Consider the following 19,820-nt stretch of genomic DNA (forward strand, 5'->3'; position numbering starts at 1 on the left):
GCCAATGATGTCTAAGATTCTTATCAAAATGCAATCTGTCATGCTGTATATGACCCAGAGGATACCACCTATCATGATAGACAGACTGATGAAATAAAATGTCTATTCTTTGTGCATTATTATTATACCTCCAGCAGGGGGATTATACCATCCATCCAATGGCCACGCCCTGTTTGGGAGAACATCTTCACAGATGTTTGGCTCCTCCTCCACAAAGTTTTCAGGGGTGTTGATTGGATGCAGCGGATGCCCTCTTTCACCACCAGCCATCTTTCTTCTTTGCAATAAAACTGTAATTCATGTGTGTCGTGGCTTTGGAACGATGCATTAATTTTGATTATGTTGTGACTGACAAGAAAGGTAAACACGTTGAGGACGGTTTGATTTTGCTACAACACACATTTTCCATTGACGCTGGCCCGAGTATACTCATCCTCAACGGGTTAAAACAATTGTAAATTGACCATTCTCTGTTACAGGAGACAATCACTATTATGTTATATGAAATATATGATATAATGGGAATTGGCATATTCACATAATCATTGGTTGCTCTGCTTACCTGATGTTTGGCTGTGACGGGCAGATGGGGTGGTTTGATGTGTAATACATGGGCAGCAACCTACAGAAAATGAATTAAATGAAAATAAATTTGTATGTTAGATTACCATTGTCATATCACAGTATGCATTAAAAAGCTCAGCCCCTACTTTTTAACATAGAGGCAATGTCAATTAACTTGCTTTCCAATTTCTGAAATGCTTCCAAGAAAATGAAGAATGGCTTTATAAGGCAAACATATCACAAAATGCAAAATGTAAGGTACATGTAAAAGGTTGATGACCTAGCAGTGTTAAATGCATTGACTGCATTCAATGAAACTTTATTGCTGGCTCATACAATTAATGTTCAGTAAAAAGAGGTACAGGTATTTTAAGATGCAAAATAATGATGCCTTGGTTGTGTAGTATGAAAGGAAAATTCTTCTCAATATTTCTATTAGGACGTAAATGTATCCCCATACGTGACTGACAAATAAACAGCGGCGCTCAGTCATTGCATTTGACGAATAGTTAGCTTCAAAGAAACAAACCCTAATTCCTGATCACACCTCACACCTGCATACCTGGTACTTCTAATTGTCACCCAGACCGAAGGCAAATTCCTCACAGCATACCAACAGGGCCCAAACAACAGCGTTTTGACACTGAGGTGTTAGGTTTGGCATCATAAAAGGAGTTATTACCGGGTCAACAGCCAAATGAACGCACCGCCAGCCGGCCTTTCATCTGGCGCCGACACCATCGCAAACTGGAATTCAATGTCCCCTCTTTGTTTCGTGCATATGAGGGGGTGATATCTGGGCCTTCTTTTTTAGCACATAATCTGCCAATAAAGTACACGGTCGGGGTGCGAGACAGGTGTGTCAATGCGAGCTTCACAGACACACACACACACACTGAGGAGGGAGCTTTTCACAAGGAATTGTTCTGAGTTACGGCACAGTACTGTAAGATGCAAATATAACTGTTTTCTTGCAGGGGCTCTTGTCTGTAGTTATTTGTTTTAATCTCCTAGGTCAGGATGAGGAACAAAATTTCTTAAAACTACCCCCTGTGAAGTGAAACATATCCTACAATTTACTTCAAAGGCATAATTTACCATTTGCAGATGAAACAAAATCCTAGCACTAGTGCTTTGAAATAGTTCTAAAATGTGAATTAGGGATAGAAACAACCACTGTAAAAATTTTAATCTGTATATAAGTACTGTTAAATAAACAAAATGTGAACAATAGATATAATAAAAATGTTTCCAGACTAAACTGTCCACAGTCATGGTTTATTAAGAGAAATACTGATATCTCCCTATATTTTAGGCTTTATTGCAGAAATTTTATATGGTAGGGTGTTTTGCGATACGACAGACCTACACATATATATGCATCAAAAGTGATATCTTGAACATTTTTTAAATCACTGCTCCCAATGGTAAACATAAACCTTTAATCAAATTAATTTAATCAAAATGAACAATGCCAGTTTTTTGTGCTCCCACTGTTCATACTAGACCCAAGTTACACTGATGTACATTTACAATGTTCTTGTAATATAAGGATTAAGAAACGTAACTTCAGCAGACTATGTGTAGCAAAAGAAAAAAAAAAGGGTATACTATCACTAATTACTAGCACATACCGGAATATCATATAACACAAGAATTTAATGTTAATCATAATCTCAACATGTAATTATTATGGAGGAGAGGGTTTACAGTGAATGGTTACCATAGGATTTGGATTCTGTTGGTGGTTTAGCACACTGATTGCATGTACTGTATATAATTTGCATTTCTAATCATATTGGCATTTTATATATTTTGGAAGATGTAATACTAACTTAATCATTTAGTTCAATGCTACTAGGGTTGAATGCATTGTAGCCATTAAGCATATCATAGCTGTAACTGCTTCTATTCATTCATTATTCTATCCTTCAACATTTTTATGTGTAAGTCTTCTTAACCTCCGCAAAGTTTGGATTGTGTTTGCATCTAACAATTCTGAAAACAAATCTGGCTAAAAAACCTACGTCCTGTAAAACCTTGCATGTTAATCTAGATTAAATAGATACATGGCTACGCAAGCAGTCTTCAAGAGTCTAGTTTTAAAAGGAAGGGAGTGAAACACATAGATCATGTAAGCAAATCTCAAGTACTGATAAAGTGCATATACTTGCAGAGGGAATACACATAATACATCACAGATGTCTTAAGATATTCATTGCATATTTGCATATTGCTGTTGTAAACATGCTTCCACTGTGGAAGACACTAGATCAGATTTTCTGGGTGTAAGACTCCTGGAATCTGTGCAGTATACGGGCAAGGGGGGCTCTTTGTGTAAAGGTGTGAAAAGGGTCTTGGAAGCATCTTGTTTGCGGAGCCATCACGAGGGATTAGCCTTAAGAAGAGGTGAGCAGGGAGGACAGGGGAAGAAAGGAGGGGGGTAAATGGGCTTGGGCGTGTCAGGTCATAGGTCAGATCTCAGATAAGATGAGGTGCAATCCTGTGGATGGATGAAAAATGTGATTTCTACGACAGTCTTTTGTCTCAGCACGATAGTGGATTCACTCGGAGATGAAACATATATATATATATTTTTTCTTTTATTCAACAAAACTTTTTTTATTTCATCACATAACTGGCAAAAAAAGAAATTTACAGATTAAAAAAAAAAAAATCAAATCATATGTATGTGAAGGTCACCAATACCCCTTTCAGGTAATCGTGGATGCGGATAATAGGAGCACAAGTCGTAAAATTTCGATTACATGAACGGGAGAGGAGTAGAAAAGTGCGCATTATTTTGATGCTGCTATTATGCGCATAATTGCAGCATGAGGAGTAGATCGAGAATACATGAACGCGTTTTACGACTTATCCGCACTAACATTCCACAATTCGGTCAAAGGTCACTCGATTTCCCGCACAACCGCTGATTGCTGAGCTTGAGCGCGCGAGAGGTGTGCATACACGTGAGTTATAGTATACGCAGTAGAGGCGTGCGCCATAACCATGACAAATAACTCCGTCCTTCGCACCATTATATGAACGGGTGCTCGTAAAAGTAGTGCGCACTTCATGGGATATATGAACGCGATTTTGACTACTTCATCCGCATTATTTGGATGCGGATAATTGAACCGCGATTACCTGAAAGGGGTACAAGATTGCTTAAGTTCTGTTCATTGCACAAAAGTTAACATCTTTGCCCAAAAACGAGAGGTCATGTTGCAAAGAAAATTGGAAATAGCTTAATTTCTGTGTTCACTACAGAATAATGATGTAAAAGCTGTGTAACAGAAACATTTTATTGTGTGCGTGTCTGAATGTGTGATCTTAAAGCAGTATCAAACCTCTGATTACAGCATTTATGAGGACACAAATAACACTGCATCAAAATATGTGATCTGACCAGGTCACGTGCTGTCACATAAATGGACTCATTTGAAGCTATGTGTTATATGAAATGAAACTGTGGCGTTAAGAGGGGAAGACTGAGAAATGGACTTTCGTTTAAAAAAGAATCAAACAATACAGTCACCATCTCATCACATGATGTTCATTCTAGGCTAGAAAAGCCAATAAATCTGAAGGTTAGATCAGAGCTCTCAGAAATGTGTCAATTAATGCCCAACAATCACATAATGCATACGCGATATATTTGTGGCATTCTAATCTTTGCACATTTACCAAGTCCAACCAGCCAAAATATTCCTTACTACAACAGATATCTAATTCATGTCATCTCCAAGATAGTACAAATCACTTTTTTTTTTCTCTTAAAAGAGATAACACTTATTTCTCATTTTGTCTCTGTGGTTCTTGGATCACAAATTCAAAATAAATCGTGTCACAAGTCATGTTTTGTGAAACTTTTTTTTTAATGCTGAACAGACCTATGACATATACAGTTCTTCAGTTTTTCATATTGAAGTCAAGATATCAATGTGCCCTATTGCAGTGCACTTTTGAAGAAACTTCTAGTCAATCACCTTTGAAGAAACAACTAACAACAGCTAAAATTGAATCAAAAGCTTTTGTTCACAGTTTCGGTACAGAATTCTGCGTGAGAGGTGCAAAACATTCTTGGAATTTGCCTTCTTTTTGTAACTGAAAAGAAGAATCAATGACCCACTTTTAAATAACAAGCACAATTTGAGATTTAAGTAACACAAGGAAAGGAAATTCAAACCAATCTATGTATTCTAGGATCATTGTAATGCCTCTAGCAAACTTTACTCTAAATGTCACCTCAGGCAGAGCATGTGGATGAACAAATCTGTCATAGTGATCTGCAATTGGTGCATAAAAACGAAAGATAGAAAACATGATACCATAATGATGAAGATTCCAGCAAAAATAAAAGAAACAAAATGACAGAAATTGTTTGGGGATCAGAAGGTGAATTGCACTGAGCTGGCCCAAAGCTGTTATGATCCTACAAGATAAAAAAAAAAAATCCTTGTGAGCTATCCAACACAATGGTAAGAATTCTTCCCTTGGAAAAAGGACCCACATAACAAGAAAACAAGTTAGCAGGATTAGGACTGAATAAATTTGGTGTCCCCTTTACAGACACATTGTTGATATTTGTCTCACGACATGATTATTTTTTAAAGGAAGCATTGCATCCTTCATTGATATTTCATCTTCACTGTACAAAGCTTTTACTCTACATAAAGTGATAAAGTGAGAGAGGTATGTGTTTACTAGAACACGCATACAGCAACTAATAAAACAAAATAAAAAAAAGCAGAGCAAAGTTTGTTTTGTTTGGTTTCATTTCTACTTTTTCATCATTTCAATACAATATAATATCATTAATGTTATTTTTCAACATTATGGACAACAGGGTAGACAGTATAAACATAACATCATCAATGATGATTATCAATGTCAAATAAAAGGAAAGACCACATATCATTATTGGAATTAAAGTGATCAATCAAGACTTGTCGGTAGAACAGGTAATTGGACTGTTAATGGTGAAAGAAGACAGGAAGCTGATGACACACAGAAATGATAGGAACTGATATGACAGAGATGATACACACAATAGCATCTATACGACTGTTTTCACATGTACTGAGAGTGTGTGATTTGAATCCTGATTCTAACTATGCATCACTAGAATCATGTTTCATATGACACATTTTTTTTTTTTGCCATGTGCATGCTAACTGGGACTGCAAAGGGTGATTTGAATCATATTTTTAGCACAAAATATGCTCCTCATATACTTGGACTGCAGTGAAAGTGCACGCTACTTACTGCTATAGAGTGATTGATGGGAACTCTGAAATAAGTCACACCTCCTTGTCTTGCTCTGGAATTCAAAACTGCAGAATTCAATTTGAGCCTTCCTTGGTCATATATGACTCTAATAATTCTGATCATAACAGTAATTGTAATTGTAATTCAGCATCGCAATCACATTTCTCGACCAGTGTGAAAATAGCCTAAGTGAGAGAACACAGACTTTTAATCAGCAAAGTACAAGCGATGAGGAATTGAAGCGGCACAGACCAGACGAGACAGATCGGAGAGATAAAGTTTGTGTCTTCTTCCGCACGAATTCTGCGTGAGAGAATGGTAAAGATAGACATATATATATATATATATATATATAGATATATATTCCCCTGGGGCTTTCATCCAGGTGTGAAAACGCATTCAGCTACACCTGCATTGCATGAAAGGAACCACCAAATTCATTGAAATGCCGAACACGCACCAACAAAAGAATCCGATCAAACCCTTCGTGTCGACGCTGTATGGGAAGAGCAATGTTTATATGATCACCAAATCATCTCCAATTGAAAGGAGAACGACAAAGGACATGTCAGTTGTGTAAGCTTCACATCTATTTTCCTTTTTTCTCTCTGTCTGTATTTTTCTCTTTCTCCTGACAATGAAGCCGCACTATTATAGACAGTAAAGGGTGTGATGAAGTTACTGCCAAAGGCAGACCTTTTGTTACTACTTTTTCCTCGCAGCTTCTGGTATCAGTCAGACATTATTCATTCATTTTCATTGTCTCTTTTTCCCTTTTATCCAACTGCAGATGTGCAGGTATATATTTTTTTTTTGTGAAAGAATCATTCTAAAAGGCACTTAAAATCTATGCTAGTATTCTGTTAAAGCTGCAAATTGGTTCTCAGAACAGTGATCATTTTTTTCCCTTGAGTCTAAAACTTACACCTGTTAAATCTGTAAGTTGTGTATACAGTAGAGATCTGCTGAACTGACTCAACATAGGACTAGCATTTCTCTCATGCACTTTCACTACAGCCAGTATCATTACTGCAAACAAAAAGATGGCAGGGCCTCATGAAATGTTGGGCCCACCCCACCGCCTGTCATCCCCATTCTAACCCAAGCTGGCCCATGCCACACCCCTATTAAAGTCTGTATCTCATTGAATCATTCAACCATCTTCATGAAGTGCACCAAGAAAATTATTTGAAAAAATATAAGAAAAAAAGACAGACAGTAAGAAAATGGTTTGCTTCAACATAGACTCTACTCTGATGTAACACTTTCCTTCCCATTTTCCATTTCTAATATCTCTTCTTCTTTTTTTTTTTGCTAATGACAAAATAAAGCTACTGTGGCTGCACCAGCTTACAACTCAAGATAGTTTCTCTGTTTTTTTAATTATCAAGCGAGAACTTTATGGCATATGCTTTAAATTTCAAATTAGATGATTTTGATAGCATTAACGAGAGTTTTATGTGCTCTGCTCCGATCAGATAAAGGAATCCCGGCTAAGTCTTTAATATCCACTCAAGTGACCATAAAATCTGCCGATGAATCAGGACTTGCTGATATTACCATTTTCTATTGATATTAAAGAAGCAGGGAAATTCTAAAAACCCATCTCTTGATGAATCAGCATACATAGACAAAGACGTAGAGACATGTGCACGCAGATCGGGAGTGAAATAAAACCGGAGGCACATGTGACGTTGCCGGTTGCACATTCAGATGTCACGCCAAGCACATGAATGATAAACGAGCTGTTGCCATTCCAGTATGGCCACACGCAATCATAACTGTCCGCCGATGCACAATTTATAGGTAATTGGCCTCACTTCAACACTTTTCACGAGAACAGAACCGAAGACACTTTGGTGGTTGCTTCACCACCGAAAAAAAAGGCAAGAAAAAGCCAAAATGATTCTATTTCATTGCTTATGACTCATCTTTCATGGAAAGTTTGAGATGACATACTGAAATATATGAATTTTCAAACAAATCAAAATAAGTTGAAGATCTTCTCACCTACAATTTTTTTTTAAGAGAACTGGATTTGTCACAAAAAAAACCCCACCTGCCATCACTTCATATATCACAGAATAGATTTCAACTCTTGTAAACAATACATAATTATTGACAACAAAAGTGTGTGTTGAGGTCACATTAAAATGTTTTAATACCTATTTAAGTATAGCTGAGATGACAAAATTTTATTTGAGTGAATGTGTCTAGACTTGCTCTACAGAAATGATCCCTAGACAGATTAAACTTATACCATCTTCTTTATTTCACTCTACTCGATAAAGCCAACATGGACCAGGATATGCTCTTTCACTTTTATTCAATTTCAGCCAGAAAAAAAAAAATTGCCTTTTTTATTGGGGGGGGGGGGGGATTGGGTGGGGAGGGAGTGGGGAAGTTCTCCTAAAACATTAATTTCGGCTTTAACTACTTATATATTTGACACAATGACAAGAGAGTGTGTCTGAAAACAGGATATAGACTTCTTAGATACCAAACTGCTTTCTCATGATGCAGCCATTGAACTCACATCTGATGCAACAATGATATCTTCACACAAGTGACTGATTAAAAAATTTGATTCAATTTTTCTAGCAAACTGCCAAAATGTCGGTGTGTGAGCCCATACAAAGTCGAGAGTGGACACCGAGTCCAAATCCAATACCAATGGCTCACTAGCGCCATGTGACACGCCTTATTGACGGCGCTAATTTTCACCCGCAATTTGTGCACGTCAACCACGATGCACTCCGGACTTGCTAACGTTTCATAATTGGGCGGGTAAAATTGAGTTTGGTGCGGCCCCAACCGCCCTCGAGGAAACAGATGCATTATGAGAATGCAAGTCCATTCTTCATGTCACGCTGCATATAACCCGACTGTCATCTATGGTAATTGTCAGTGCTTCCAGCGAGCTACAGATTGAGAGACGGGGGAAAAAAAAACCCAACTCCACGGCATTACTGGACCGGAAAATTGGATAGAATTCATTGCAGTCATTTCTGAAACTTGTCAGTTGAACAAGCACCACAGGACAGGAAAAAAAAAAAAAAGCTTCATTATCACTATACTTAGGAGTTCATTGTTAGTCCTCTCGAGGAATTTCAAAAATTGTTTGACCGTATGCGCATGTGTCTGTTTGTGTATGAATGCACCAGGATTTTAAAGGGAGAAAATGAAAGAGCATTTTCGTTCATTTAGTCTGCGAGTTTCACAATAAACACATGTGGATTTGACATATTCAATTCACCACAAAATAAATGATTTCCTGTTGTGTGCCTGTAACACTGGTAATCTTTCTCCCTTTTTTTTTTCTTCTCTCGTGGTTGTGGTTGAACGGAATTATGGGTTGCCCAAAAAATCAATTATACTGTCATCAACTTCCTGATTTAGACATGTGTAAGAGTGTTTACTTTGAATTCTGGTTAACTACTAACAACACAGACACACACACACACACAGACACACTCACATCTTCATATAAGAAAATATTAATCTATGATATCCAAAGATATCAAAGGTTGATCCTTATGCACGCGTCACACTGTCCAGAAATCGAGCAAGGATGGACACACAATAAAGGAAATGTTCGAATTTTGCTCTGATCATATAAACATTGGGTCATTCGTGATAGCATTTTAAGTCATACTGGATATTATATATCTATTTATATTTAGCAAGTCTATTTTTTTTTTTTGCAAATTGGGACTTCTTGACAGTTTTGCGAGTGGTTAAATTCGCAATTGCGACGTAAGTACTGCACGGAAATGTATGTGTGAACATTGCATTTACGTAGGGATCAGAGTTGATATTTTCGCATGTTTTTAAATTGGTGAACAGCACCCGACTCGCATAATTCACGAAAATAAAAACCTCGCAAAATATTTGATGTATAAAGTATAAATTATGATGGCTGGAGGGGTTTTTCAGGTTTTGCCAGTAACTTTGTGAGCAATAGAAAAATCTTTGACAAGAAAAAGTGCCCTTAGATCTTGAAAAGCTTTATATTCATATTTACCATTTTGTGTCAATGTTCGAACAGTTTGATGTCACACAACAGACATACAAACACATACACAAAGGCATTTATTCTTGCTCATTTTTTGCCAATCCCACTTCAGAAAAAAAGGGGGAACTTTATTTGAGTAAGAGCAGAAATTATCATCTATCAGATTTACGACTGGCTCCCTACATGTAGAGATGTTATAAATGCCAGACACCCAGTATGTGAGTCTCTTTTTATGGTATTTCAAATACTGTCTTCAGGATACAGATATCTTCCTATCTTCCTTGATACAGGTGATTTTTGTTATTCGGAAGATCTGTTTTTGTGAAACACACTAATTCAATATAAGTTTGTTAATCCAGAAATGAAGAGAAGGTGCAGCCTTCATAATCACAAACCTTATTTTGTTTTGGATAAGAAAACCCTTGGAACCACAAACCATTTTCATCTTCGAATTAATGAACCTTCAAAGAATCTTATTTCATTTTCGGATTAATGGACCTTCTGAATAATGAACCTTTGGAATAAGTGGAACAACAAACTGTAACCCTGAATACAGAGCACACATTGTTTCAGAATGCAGTGGGTTAAATCCATATCATGAGCTTTGTGTAGAAATGAGTTTGATGACAGAGGACTGGCAGAGAGGAGTAAAGATGGATAGAGACATTCTATCTGTCCTGTGCCTTTAACCCTTTCCTTCCATTTTTCTAAAATGCCAGTAGACTTTGCACGTGAGTCAACAAGTTCCTGTACACAATAGCTTAACCCATTGAGGACAGACTGATTTTGCTACAACACGCATTTCCCATAGACACCTGCCTAAGTATACTTGGGACTTGTCCTCCACGGGTTAACAAGCTCTGGACTAGTGTGAGTATCCTTGGGTATGGACATACAGAGAATGTGTGTTGCAACAAAAGCTCATCTTCAGCAGTAAGAAGAATAGAAGAATATAAAACTTTCTTTCATATTACTTATAATGCTCCATACAACATTCATGAATTTCAGATGCAGGGAAATAGGGTCCTACTGCCATAAATCACTTCAAAAACTACATCTTTCCTATAAACATCCTCAAACAAATCTTGATTGTCCAGACGAATTCAAGACATATACGCCAGCAAAAAGGTAAGGGGTGTGGAAGGGGCAGGGGTTGGTTAATTCTGTCTTAGCTGGTCTTAGGAAAAAATTCCCAGACAACCTTTTCTTGTTATAAAAGCAAATCTAGCTATATGCTATGATTCCAGTGTTACTTGTTAAATGTCAATTGGAGGAACTTTCCTTTCTTTTAGTTTGATAAAGGCGAGATCTGGGAAAAACAGAAGTTAGTCTAAAAAGAAACAGTAAAGTCTTACAAGCACAACAGCAAAAAGGTTGATCAAAATCAGATGAAAGTTACTGAAGTTATGAAATTGTGAGGTTTCGCTAATTACAATGAAAAAGTCCCTAAAATAGTCAATATGAATATGCAAATGATGAATTGATGATGTCGTCCCCTCACAAATTGCTATACAGTACGTACATAAAGTCATGAAATTTCCTAATTTTTGATCAAATGCAATCATGCCCCAGTCTCAAATCCTGATGTATCTGACTGATCATTGTTTTGAAGGTAGTCAACCAGGAATAACATTATTTTTCACACTTGAATACAATGTAGCAGAAATTTGAATTTTCATTAACTCTATGCAGACGATCAATAGAAAATTGTGAGGTTATGACATTATCAGTTCGCTCATTTGATACATATTCACATCAACTCTACGGGAACTGTTTTGCAGAATTCGAGAAACTTCTTAACAATGTCATAACTTCCCTTATTTTTCTCCAATTTTGATCAAATTTTCTCTGTTGTGCTTGTACCGGTACTCTTTCTCATCAGACTAACTTATGACTGGCCCAGAATTCCCCTTTAATGATGGGACCGATGAAAGTTTTCGCAGGGGATGTGCCTGACCAAGTCCAGGTTTTGCGGTGAGAGGTCATATGCACGTGACAGTGTGCGTTTCATAAAGGCAAACAATGTCATTAAGAAGGAGCCTGTTTTCGAAAGGACACTGCTAAATTTGTCTCTGCATGGCAGTGCCATACATGAGAGTGTGGACAACAAGCTTGAGTGTGAAGAGCCAGTGGTCTTCCAGCTGACAGACATGGAAGTACAGAGTGCAGACAAATGTCGGTTTTCGAATGCATGTAAAAGAGAATTTGACCGGCTCGCCCGTTTTATATGGCAAACACTATAAAATCTCAGGGCACCATATACTACCATTTTATCACCTGTAGTATAAACTTGGTGTGAGTTTAGACCCATTTCGATTCAGACTCTAGAGGAGGGGAAAAAATAAGAGAACCAAGGCTGGAATGGAAGAAATCTAAGGCATTAACACCAATCATAAATTGTCCCACCACTGGAGCCAGAATATGAGTCACTGCAATTGGGCAAAGATACCAAAAAAACTTTGAGGTGGGTTGGGACGAAAAGGCTAAGCGAATGGTGAGAGGGTGGTGTAGCCTTTTGCCAAGGCCCTCTTGCTGTATGGTGGGGAATGAATGAGAGTGAGCGAAGCAAGCCCAGCTGATCATGAGTGCGAAAGCGTGAGGGCCTTTGAGATCTGATTCGCATCCTAATATTAGCCCATTGAATTACTGACTTTTGCTACATGAATCGGGTAGCATAAATTGACCAATGTGAGTGTCGGTCTGCCCCCATACCTGATTTGCATATGGTGGATGAATCATGCGAACAAGCTGGACAACGACAAGACAGATGATGTGGGCAATGTGCAATTTCATTGGTTGACTTGAACTTGTGAATATGATTATTCAGTGGTGTTCCTGCAGTCATGAATACTAATGTGTGAAGCAGATCTCAAAAGGCCCTTGTGCTGTTGCGCTGGTATGGGCATGCTTTTCTTACCACCACAGAGCAATGGGGCCTTGTCAAAAGGCTAGGTAGACTAGGGAAGGGAGGTGAAGGAGTGGAGAGGTTATAATGTGGTAAAGAGGGTGGGGTGTGGTAGGAGGGGAAGACAGGTAAGGAAAGAGGTGGACAGGTGTAATGAGGTGGGGTAAGATGGGATGTGATAGGGATGAGATAGGATGGAGGAAAGGCAAAGATTGGATGGGGTGATAGAGAAGAAGGGGGAGTGGAGGGCAATAGATAAAAGGATGAGACAGGAAGATGCAGATGTAGAGGGCAACTTTTAGGTAAGGTATCATGGAATGTGAGTGTGGAGTTCAGGTGAGATAGGGAATACTTCGACCCCTTGTCCTCCAGAGGACAAGGGGTTCAAGTCTATCATGTTGGTATGATCCACCCCTACATATGGAGAACAGAAAATGGCAACAATTACATGGCCCTGATATGACAGCAAACATGAACTGTACATGGTAAAATACATTTGGCAAATAGAGATTTCTAAAAAAATAGATAAGATACAAAACAGATCAATAAGTTCAAATCATCCCTGTGATTATATGTGGACAAAGTTGAAATATTAATCTGGAATCAAACCACAAACAATAGATACATTATTGTCCCGGTTTTCTGGGATACAGCTCCAGCATGATTCATGGGGCAACCAGGAAAGAGCATACTAGCTTCTATCTAAGTCTAAACCTCAAATTCTCAGTACCAATACACCAAGCTCTATATCTCTGCTTATTTGGCTGTTTTCAAGGGCAATTCCACATCAAGACACACTGACTTCTGATACAGAGATGTATATCAGGCAACCAGACCAAATTACAGAAGTCAAATTTGGGGAAATAGATATGAAAGTTATGAAGTTATTAAAGCTTTACATGTTTGTGATATTGTTTGAAACTACATAGTTGTATACAAATAAGGTGATATATAAGTCAATGGGTGACGTGTGAGGTTATCATTACCTCACCTGATTTGAAAGGAAGGATGTTGGATGTCAATATTTCATAAAAACACCAGAAGCTTTACAATCTTTATAAACAATCAAAAATTAAAAAAAGAATCTAATTCTGTAAGTCCAGTGTTGATGAATCTTCTTCTATTCTATTTCTTTTTAAATTTCAGCATTTGAATAAAGAACAACTGTGAAGTAGCACTTTAAAATACATCTGCATCTTGGAGAGGGGACATAATGATGAGGGTGCTATTTAGAAATGACGGCAACTGAGCATTCCTTTTCCTCCACACAACACCTCAACCTTAAATTAAAAAAAGAATTGATATAAACAGTGACCAGAGGAACGACAAATGGTTACAGCTATCCTCAGATCTTGGCCGACAACCCAACTATTTATTTGCACGGTCATAATGGCAGCTTTTTTAATGCCCGAGAGGAGCTGCGGTGAGGTGTGGCTAAGAATTGGTTCGTGGCCAGTCTTCCACGTTCGTGGTGAGAGAAATTGGCAATTTATATTTGGGGGTGCTTTTGTCGCAATCAAATTGTAATTTTTCGCCTGGCGGGAACAAACAATGGAGTGAAATGGGAGCTGAATGGTGATGATTTCTTGCCTGAATTCACTTCATTAAGTCCCCTGGTGATAGATCACTCAAATGACTTAACTCCGCTATATAATGTGAATGGCGATGCAGCAATGATGGAAAATTAGATTCATTCATCACTTTTCTAATGTTACTGAGCAAAAAAAAAATGTGCCATCAATGGCTGTCCCTCATACTTTCCTCTTTGAGCTAAACTTTTTACTGTTAGAAAGCAGGGATCCTTTCATATATGATTTCATTCAATTTGTGTGCCCAGTTTCGAAACATTAGTTGCCCTTAGCAACCATGTATCCAGTCCTATCATACTTATCAACAATGAATGTGACATAAATAATGCATGCACAGTTATCTTCAACAGTGCACAGAAAATTAAAGGCATAATTTACCATTTGCAGATGAAACAAAAACCCAGCTTTAGTGCTTCAAAATAGTTCGAAAATGTGAGATAGGGATAGAAACAACCAATGCAAAAATTTGATTCAGTATAATTAATGTTAAGTGTTGTTAAATATACAAAATGTGAACAATAGTTATAATAAAAATGTTTCTAGATTAAAGGGACTGTACAGTACTGGTTGAGGTGGGGATTTATGTTTTGAACATTCCTAAGTGAGATAATGAAAAGCCTCTTATGAAATATGAAAGAGCATGTAATTTTAAGAAGGATTCAACATTTATTTGATGAAAATTGGTTTTCAAATGGCTGAGATATCCAAAAAAGTGCTAATAATAAAAGGCGACATGCCACAACTTTATTAGGATCTCTTTGTTTCACTTTGTTTTTGGATATCTCAGCCATTTCAAAACTGATTTTCATCGAATAAACTTTTGATACCCCTTAGAACTGCATGCTGTTTGACACCTCATAGAGTGATTTCTGAATATCTCGCAAAATGTTCAAAGCTAAATCCTCACCTCGACCAGAACTGTACACACCCTTTAACTGTCTACAGTTATGGTTTGTTGAAAAAAAATAGTGATATCTCCTTATATTTTAGGCTTTATTGAAAAATTTTTACATGGAAGGAAGTTCTGTGATACAACGGACCTACACATATGCATCAAATGTGATATCTCGAACATTTTTTAAAATCACTGCTCCCAAAGGTAAATTGTACCTTTAGAAGATAGCTGATTACAAGAGCTACAGCATATGAAATCATATAATCTGTTCAAATGTGTAGAATTTACAGTTTACCATGCGTGTTGACCTAAAAAGGTTTGTCAGGGTAGAGAAACGGGAGTAAAAAGGTTGGAAAGGTAAGAAAAGCAAGAAAGAAAAGAAATAGAACAAATGAGGGAGGTATTTTTTGTTAGACAGTCCTTAAAAAGAATAGTGTCTATCATCTGTTTGTTGTGCATGCATTAGCTGGCAATGGCAGTTTGTCAATTAACCCGCTAAGGGTGAGTCCCTAGTACACTCGGGCCAGTGTCTATGGGAAATGTGTGTTGTAGCAAAATCAGCCCGTCCTCAACGGGTTAACTCTGAGAGCACCTCTGACGACCGACTCATGCATAATGTCAGTGGCATTCAAAGATCGTTGGGCTTGAAAGGGTTAAACCCAAGAAATACCTGGGAAAGCACCGGATGTCTTTTTCTAAAAGAAATATTCATGTAATCTGAATGTATCACACAAACTCATGTCCAGTTTAGAAAATCATCAATGGGAGATATCATGGGATAAAAGTTGTATAACTTTATTCAACCCCACGATTATAGAAATGAACACATTAATATGTCTACGCTTATGCAACAAAATTAGTATATTTGGCTAAACTTTTGTCAGAGAGAAAACTCATATGGTATGTAATCTGAATGTATCACACAAGCTCCAGCCCAGTTTAGAAAATTACCAGTAGGCAAAATCATGGGACAAATGTAAACACTTTATACTTTTTATTCTTAGTCCTACTAATATGGAAATGGGCATATTTCTAAAGATTGTAACATTTATACAATTTGAGAGTGTACTCATGTCCTTACATACTTATTTCCTTACTTATAAACTCTTATAGAAAGATTGCTACATTATCATAACATGCACACAAGTACTGCAGAACAGCTAGTGAACAGAGGTTTATATAAAACTTTCTTCTGTAATTCGTAATCAAAGAAAAATGTCCCTCCTCATGGCAAACATTACAATCCCTTGCAGATAAGTGCAGTGTTGTGGTATTGGGTGTATGATCCACCTGCAATTAACAATCACGATGCTTTATATCGAAGTTCTTCTTGGTTTGTGCTTAGCACACACTTCAAAGAAGAATATGATATAGCAGATGTGAAAAAAAAAAATCGCCACAACATGAGCTAGGATGCATTTTTGAGGTCAGTGCCAAGATGGCAACTCTGGCAGGAACCTGGCCATGGATCAGGGTTTTTAGGGCCATTTTATGACACCATGATATAGGCACATAAAAATCAAAGGGTGGGACTATGAATTCAAAGGTAATACTGAAAAATAAACAGGTGGAAACAGCCTTCACTGTTTCACAGGTGGGAAAGAATGCAAAAACAACTTCTTAATGGTGGAATGCTGGATTAAGATGGGAGCTAAAAAGATATTTCAGGCATTTTAAAACCAATTTTCATTACATAAACTTTGAATTCCTTTTAGAATTGTAGCTTTTTAATATTTAGAAGTGGTTTCCAATTATCTCACAAAAAGTTAAGATCTGAATTCCCATCTCAACCAAAACTATACCCTCCCTTTAAGGTCATGATACAATGCTGAATTCCTACTCATTCTTGCATCTTATTCATAATTCTCCTGATGATTTATCAACTCCTGTAAAATAATACCCTCATCACATGTATAAGCAGGGTTCCCACAGAAATTTGAAAACAGAATTCCATGACTTTTCCATGACTAAATTGCTGCTTTCCATGACTTCCTTTCTGGCACGGTTTCCAAAATCAGACATGTTATGATGGCCTCCACCTCCCCTCACAGCCATCCGTTCCACCCACTTTCTTACTCATGACATGTACAATTATTATCATTAGTATATGTCCTGGGAATTATGTAGAATTTGGGATGTCACAAAACTGGGAAAAATGGAAATCATGAACACCAATTATAATAGCAGAGTATGATCACAGAGTATGAGAGTTGCAAGACACGACAAACTGGAAAGCTGCCATAGCCAAGAGGTAAATGCAATTCCATGACTTTTCCCTGACTTTTCACAATTTTTCAAAATTCCCTGACTTTTCCCTGACTTTCCATGACCACAAATTTTTCCAGGATTTTCCAGGATTTTCCATGACTGTGGGAACCCTGATAAGGAATCATTACTACATATAGCTATCTGTGACCCAACAAGAATTATACGATAACAACTGTGAAATCTACTACAATGCGGTGTGTGTTGTGTATCTAGTTTAAAATGGGGAACAAACTCTATAACCTTTGGTGCTTTATATCTATGTAATCCCATTCTTTTCATTTTGAAAGAGAAAGGGCAAATTCTACTCTTCACTTTATATATCATTTGAATATTTTTCCTGTACTAGTTTATTACATAATAACTAAGCAAGATGTACATTTTACTTGACATTCTTTTCAATCTCCTTTCTCTCTCACTTGCTTTGACTGAGGCATAGAAATACATTGGCAGTGTTCAATAAACTCTGTTGTTGTCATCATCATCATAACCCAGAGTTCTTAATCCAGAATTCATTCTCAAAAGTCATATTCTTGTCTAGTGTGTATAGGCTGACCAACGATTTCACTGTAAATCTTATTAAATTATTCCGGGATATAAACAGACAAACGCGAAGCCCAATTGCAACAAATACAAAAATACAATAAAACATAGACATGTGTACACACTAAGCACAATGACGAAGTTTACAAGGCACAAAATGTGAAATTTCTGAGTGCACAAAACCAACAAAGCAAAATCCTTGTAGTTAGCAGTGCTGAGCTGTCTATCTTCTCTTTTTTGTTTTTTGTTTTTGTTTTGTTTTGCATGAAGGTTAATGAATCATCTCTATCATGCATTGGATATGAGTGCAAATTGGCTCCAAACAGTTTAGCTTGGTAGTACTACACCTTGTTCTTCTAAAGTGGCTCTCAAATGCGCTAATTTCCTATCACTATTCAAAGAACTAATCAGTACTGATATACAACAAATATTTGAACGAGCCGTGATTGAAAAGCTCATAATACCAAAACAATTTTGGTATCTGGATGGGAGTACAAACATATGAATTTGAAATGAGCATCCGGTAATTATTCCTTACATTTGTTTCACACAAGAGGCTATGTGGTCTCTGGCAGACTTTGGAGTGTGAACTTTGGATTTAATCCGTCAGGTGATGTACCAAAGGTCTGAAAGTAGCTGAGCCCTAAGAACAACAATTTAGTATTCCACGATTGTCAGCAATCATTGAAAAAAAATAATCATCACCTAAAGAACAAAACTAACCCCCCAAAAAACAAAACAAAACAAAACAAAAAAACAACTTGATATTTCTATTGATGAATATTTGCATAAAGGGACCAATTTGTAGGATCATTGGATCACAAAGGGAGGTGGAAAGACTGATAAACCAAAAGCTCGCAAAACTAGCAAAAACATAACACAGATATAAAGAGAGAGCAGATGTCAAAAATTAAAGAGAAAAAAACAGGCAGCAACAGAAGAACAATGAGTGAGAGAAAATAAAAATAGCATAGAGCATAATGAGGACAGAGAGAGAGAAAAACCCCCACTTCATTAATGTACAAATGAATTAAGCAAGAACATAGCTACATATCAAGAGAGGGATAGGCCCTATACAATTAGTCCCTGTTATATTCATCAGAAAGAGAGAGAGAGATATAAAAAAAATCACAGGAAAGGCAGATGGTAATGAACATTAAAACACACAAACATGTGAACGCAATCATCCCTAAATACACAACGATAATAGCGCACACACATTCACACATACAGACATACACATCCGGAGTACCTATCAGTTTGGCAGAGCAGGCTACGCTACTCCATGCTAAAGAATTCGCCCTCAATATTTCTTCTTCTTCTTCTTTAAAAGGGAGTGCAAATAAATGGAAAGAAAAGAGAAGAAGAAGCAGAGACATTTCCCCTTTCAAATCTTTAGCGCGATCAATCCCAGACAGCAGATGTTTCATGCAAGATCCTCCCTCTCATTCTCCCACTTTTCAATAAAAACCACTGGACTCTCTCCCTCTCCACCCACCCTCTCCACGGTCCCCCCCAAAGTTATAGATCCGCCTCGCTGCGAACCCGAATCTCCTCCCCCTCGCCCGCACTGCCCCGACCCCCGGTAAGACGAGCGATAAAACGATGTCAAGAGTACTTGAAAAAAGTTCAGCAATAGATCTGGACCAGTGATAATCAATAGCCCCTGCACCTGCAAAGGGGAAAGAGTATGTAGGGTAAGTGGGGTATTGCAGCCAGCAGATGGCGTCGGATTTATTGGGGAAGCAGAGCTGGTAGAAGAAGACAGAA

The 19,820-nt window shown here is 37.5% G+C and overlaps 1 protein-coding gene across 1 annotated transcript in view; it reads right to left on the reverse strand.

Moving 5' to 3' along the window:
• Nucleotides 1–19,820, reverse strand: part of LOC140230334 (repulsive guidance molecule A-like) — a 139,846-nt gene that overhangs the window by 108,177 nt on the left and 11,849 nt on the right. The window contains exon 2 of the mRNA XM_072310485.1: nucleotides 563–622. Coding sequence (XP_072166586.1) covers nucleotides 563–622 — 60 coding nt within the window. The remainder of the gene's footprint in view (nucleotides 1–562; nucleotides 623–19,820) is intronic.

The sequence above is a fragment of the Diadema setosum genome, chromosome 7 (assembly GCF_964275005.1).
Source record: "Diadema setosum chromosome 7, eeDiaSeto1, whole genome shotgun sequence".
NCBI classification, from domain to species: Eukaryota; Metazoa; Echinodermata; class Echinoidea; order Diadematoida; family Diadematidae; genus Diadema; species Diadema setosum.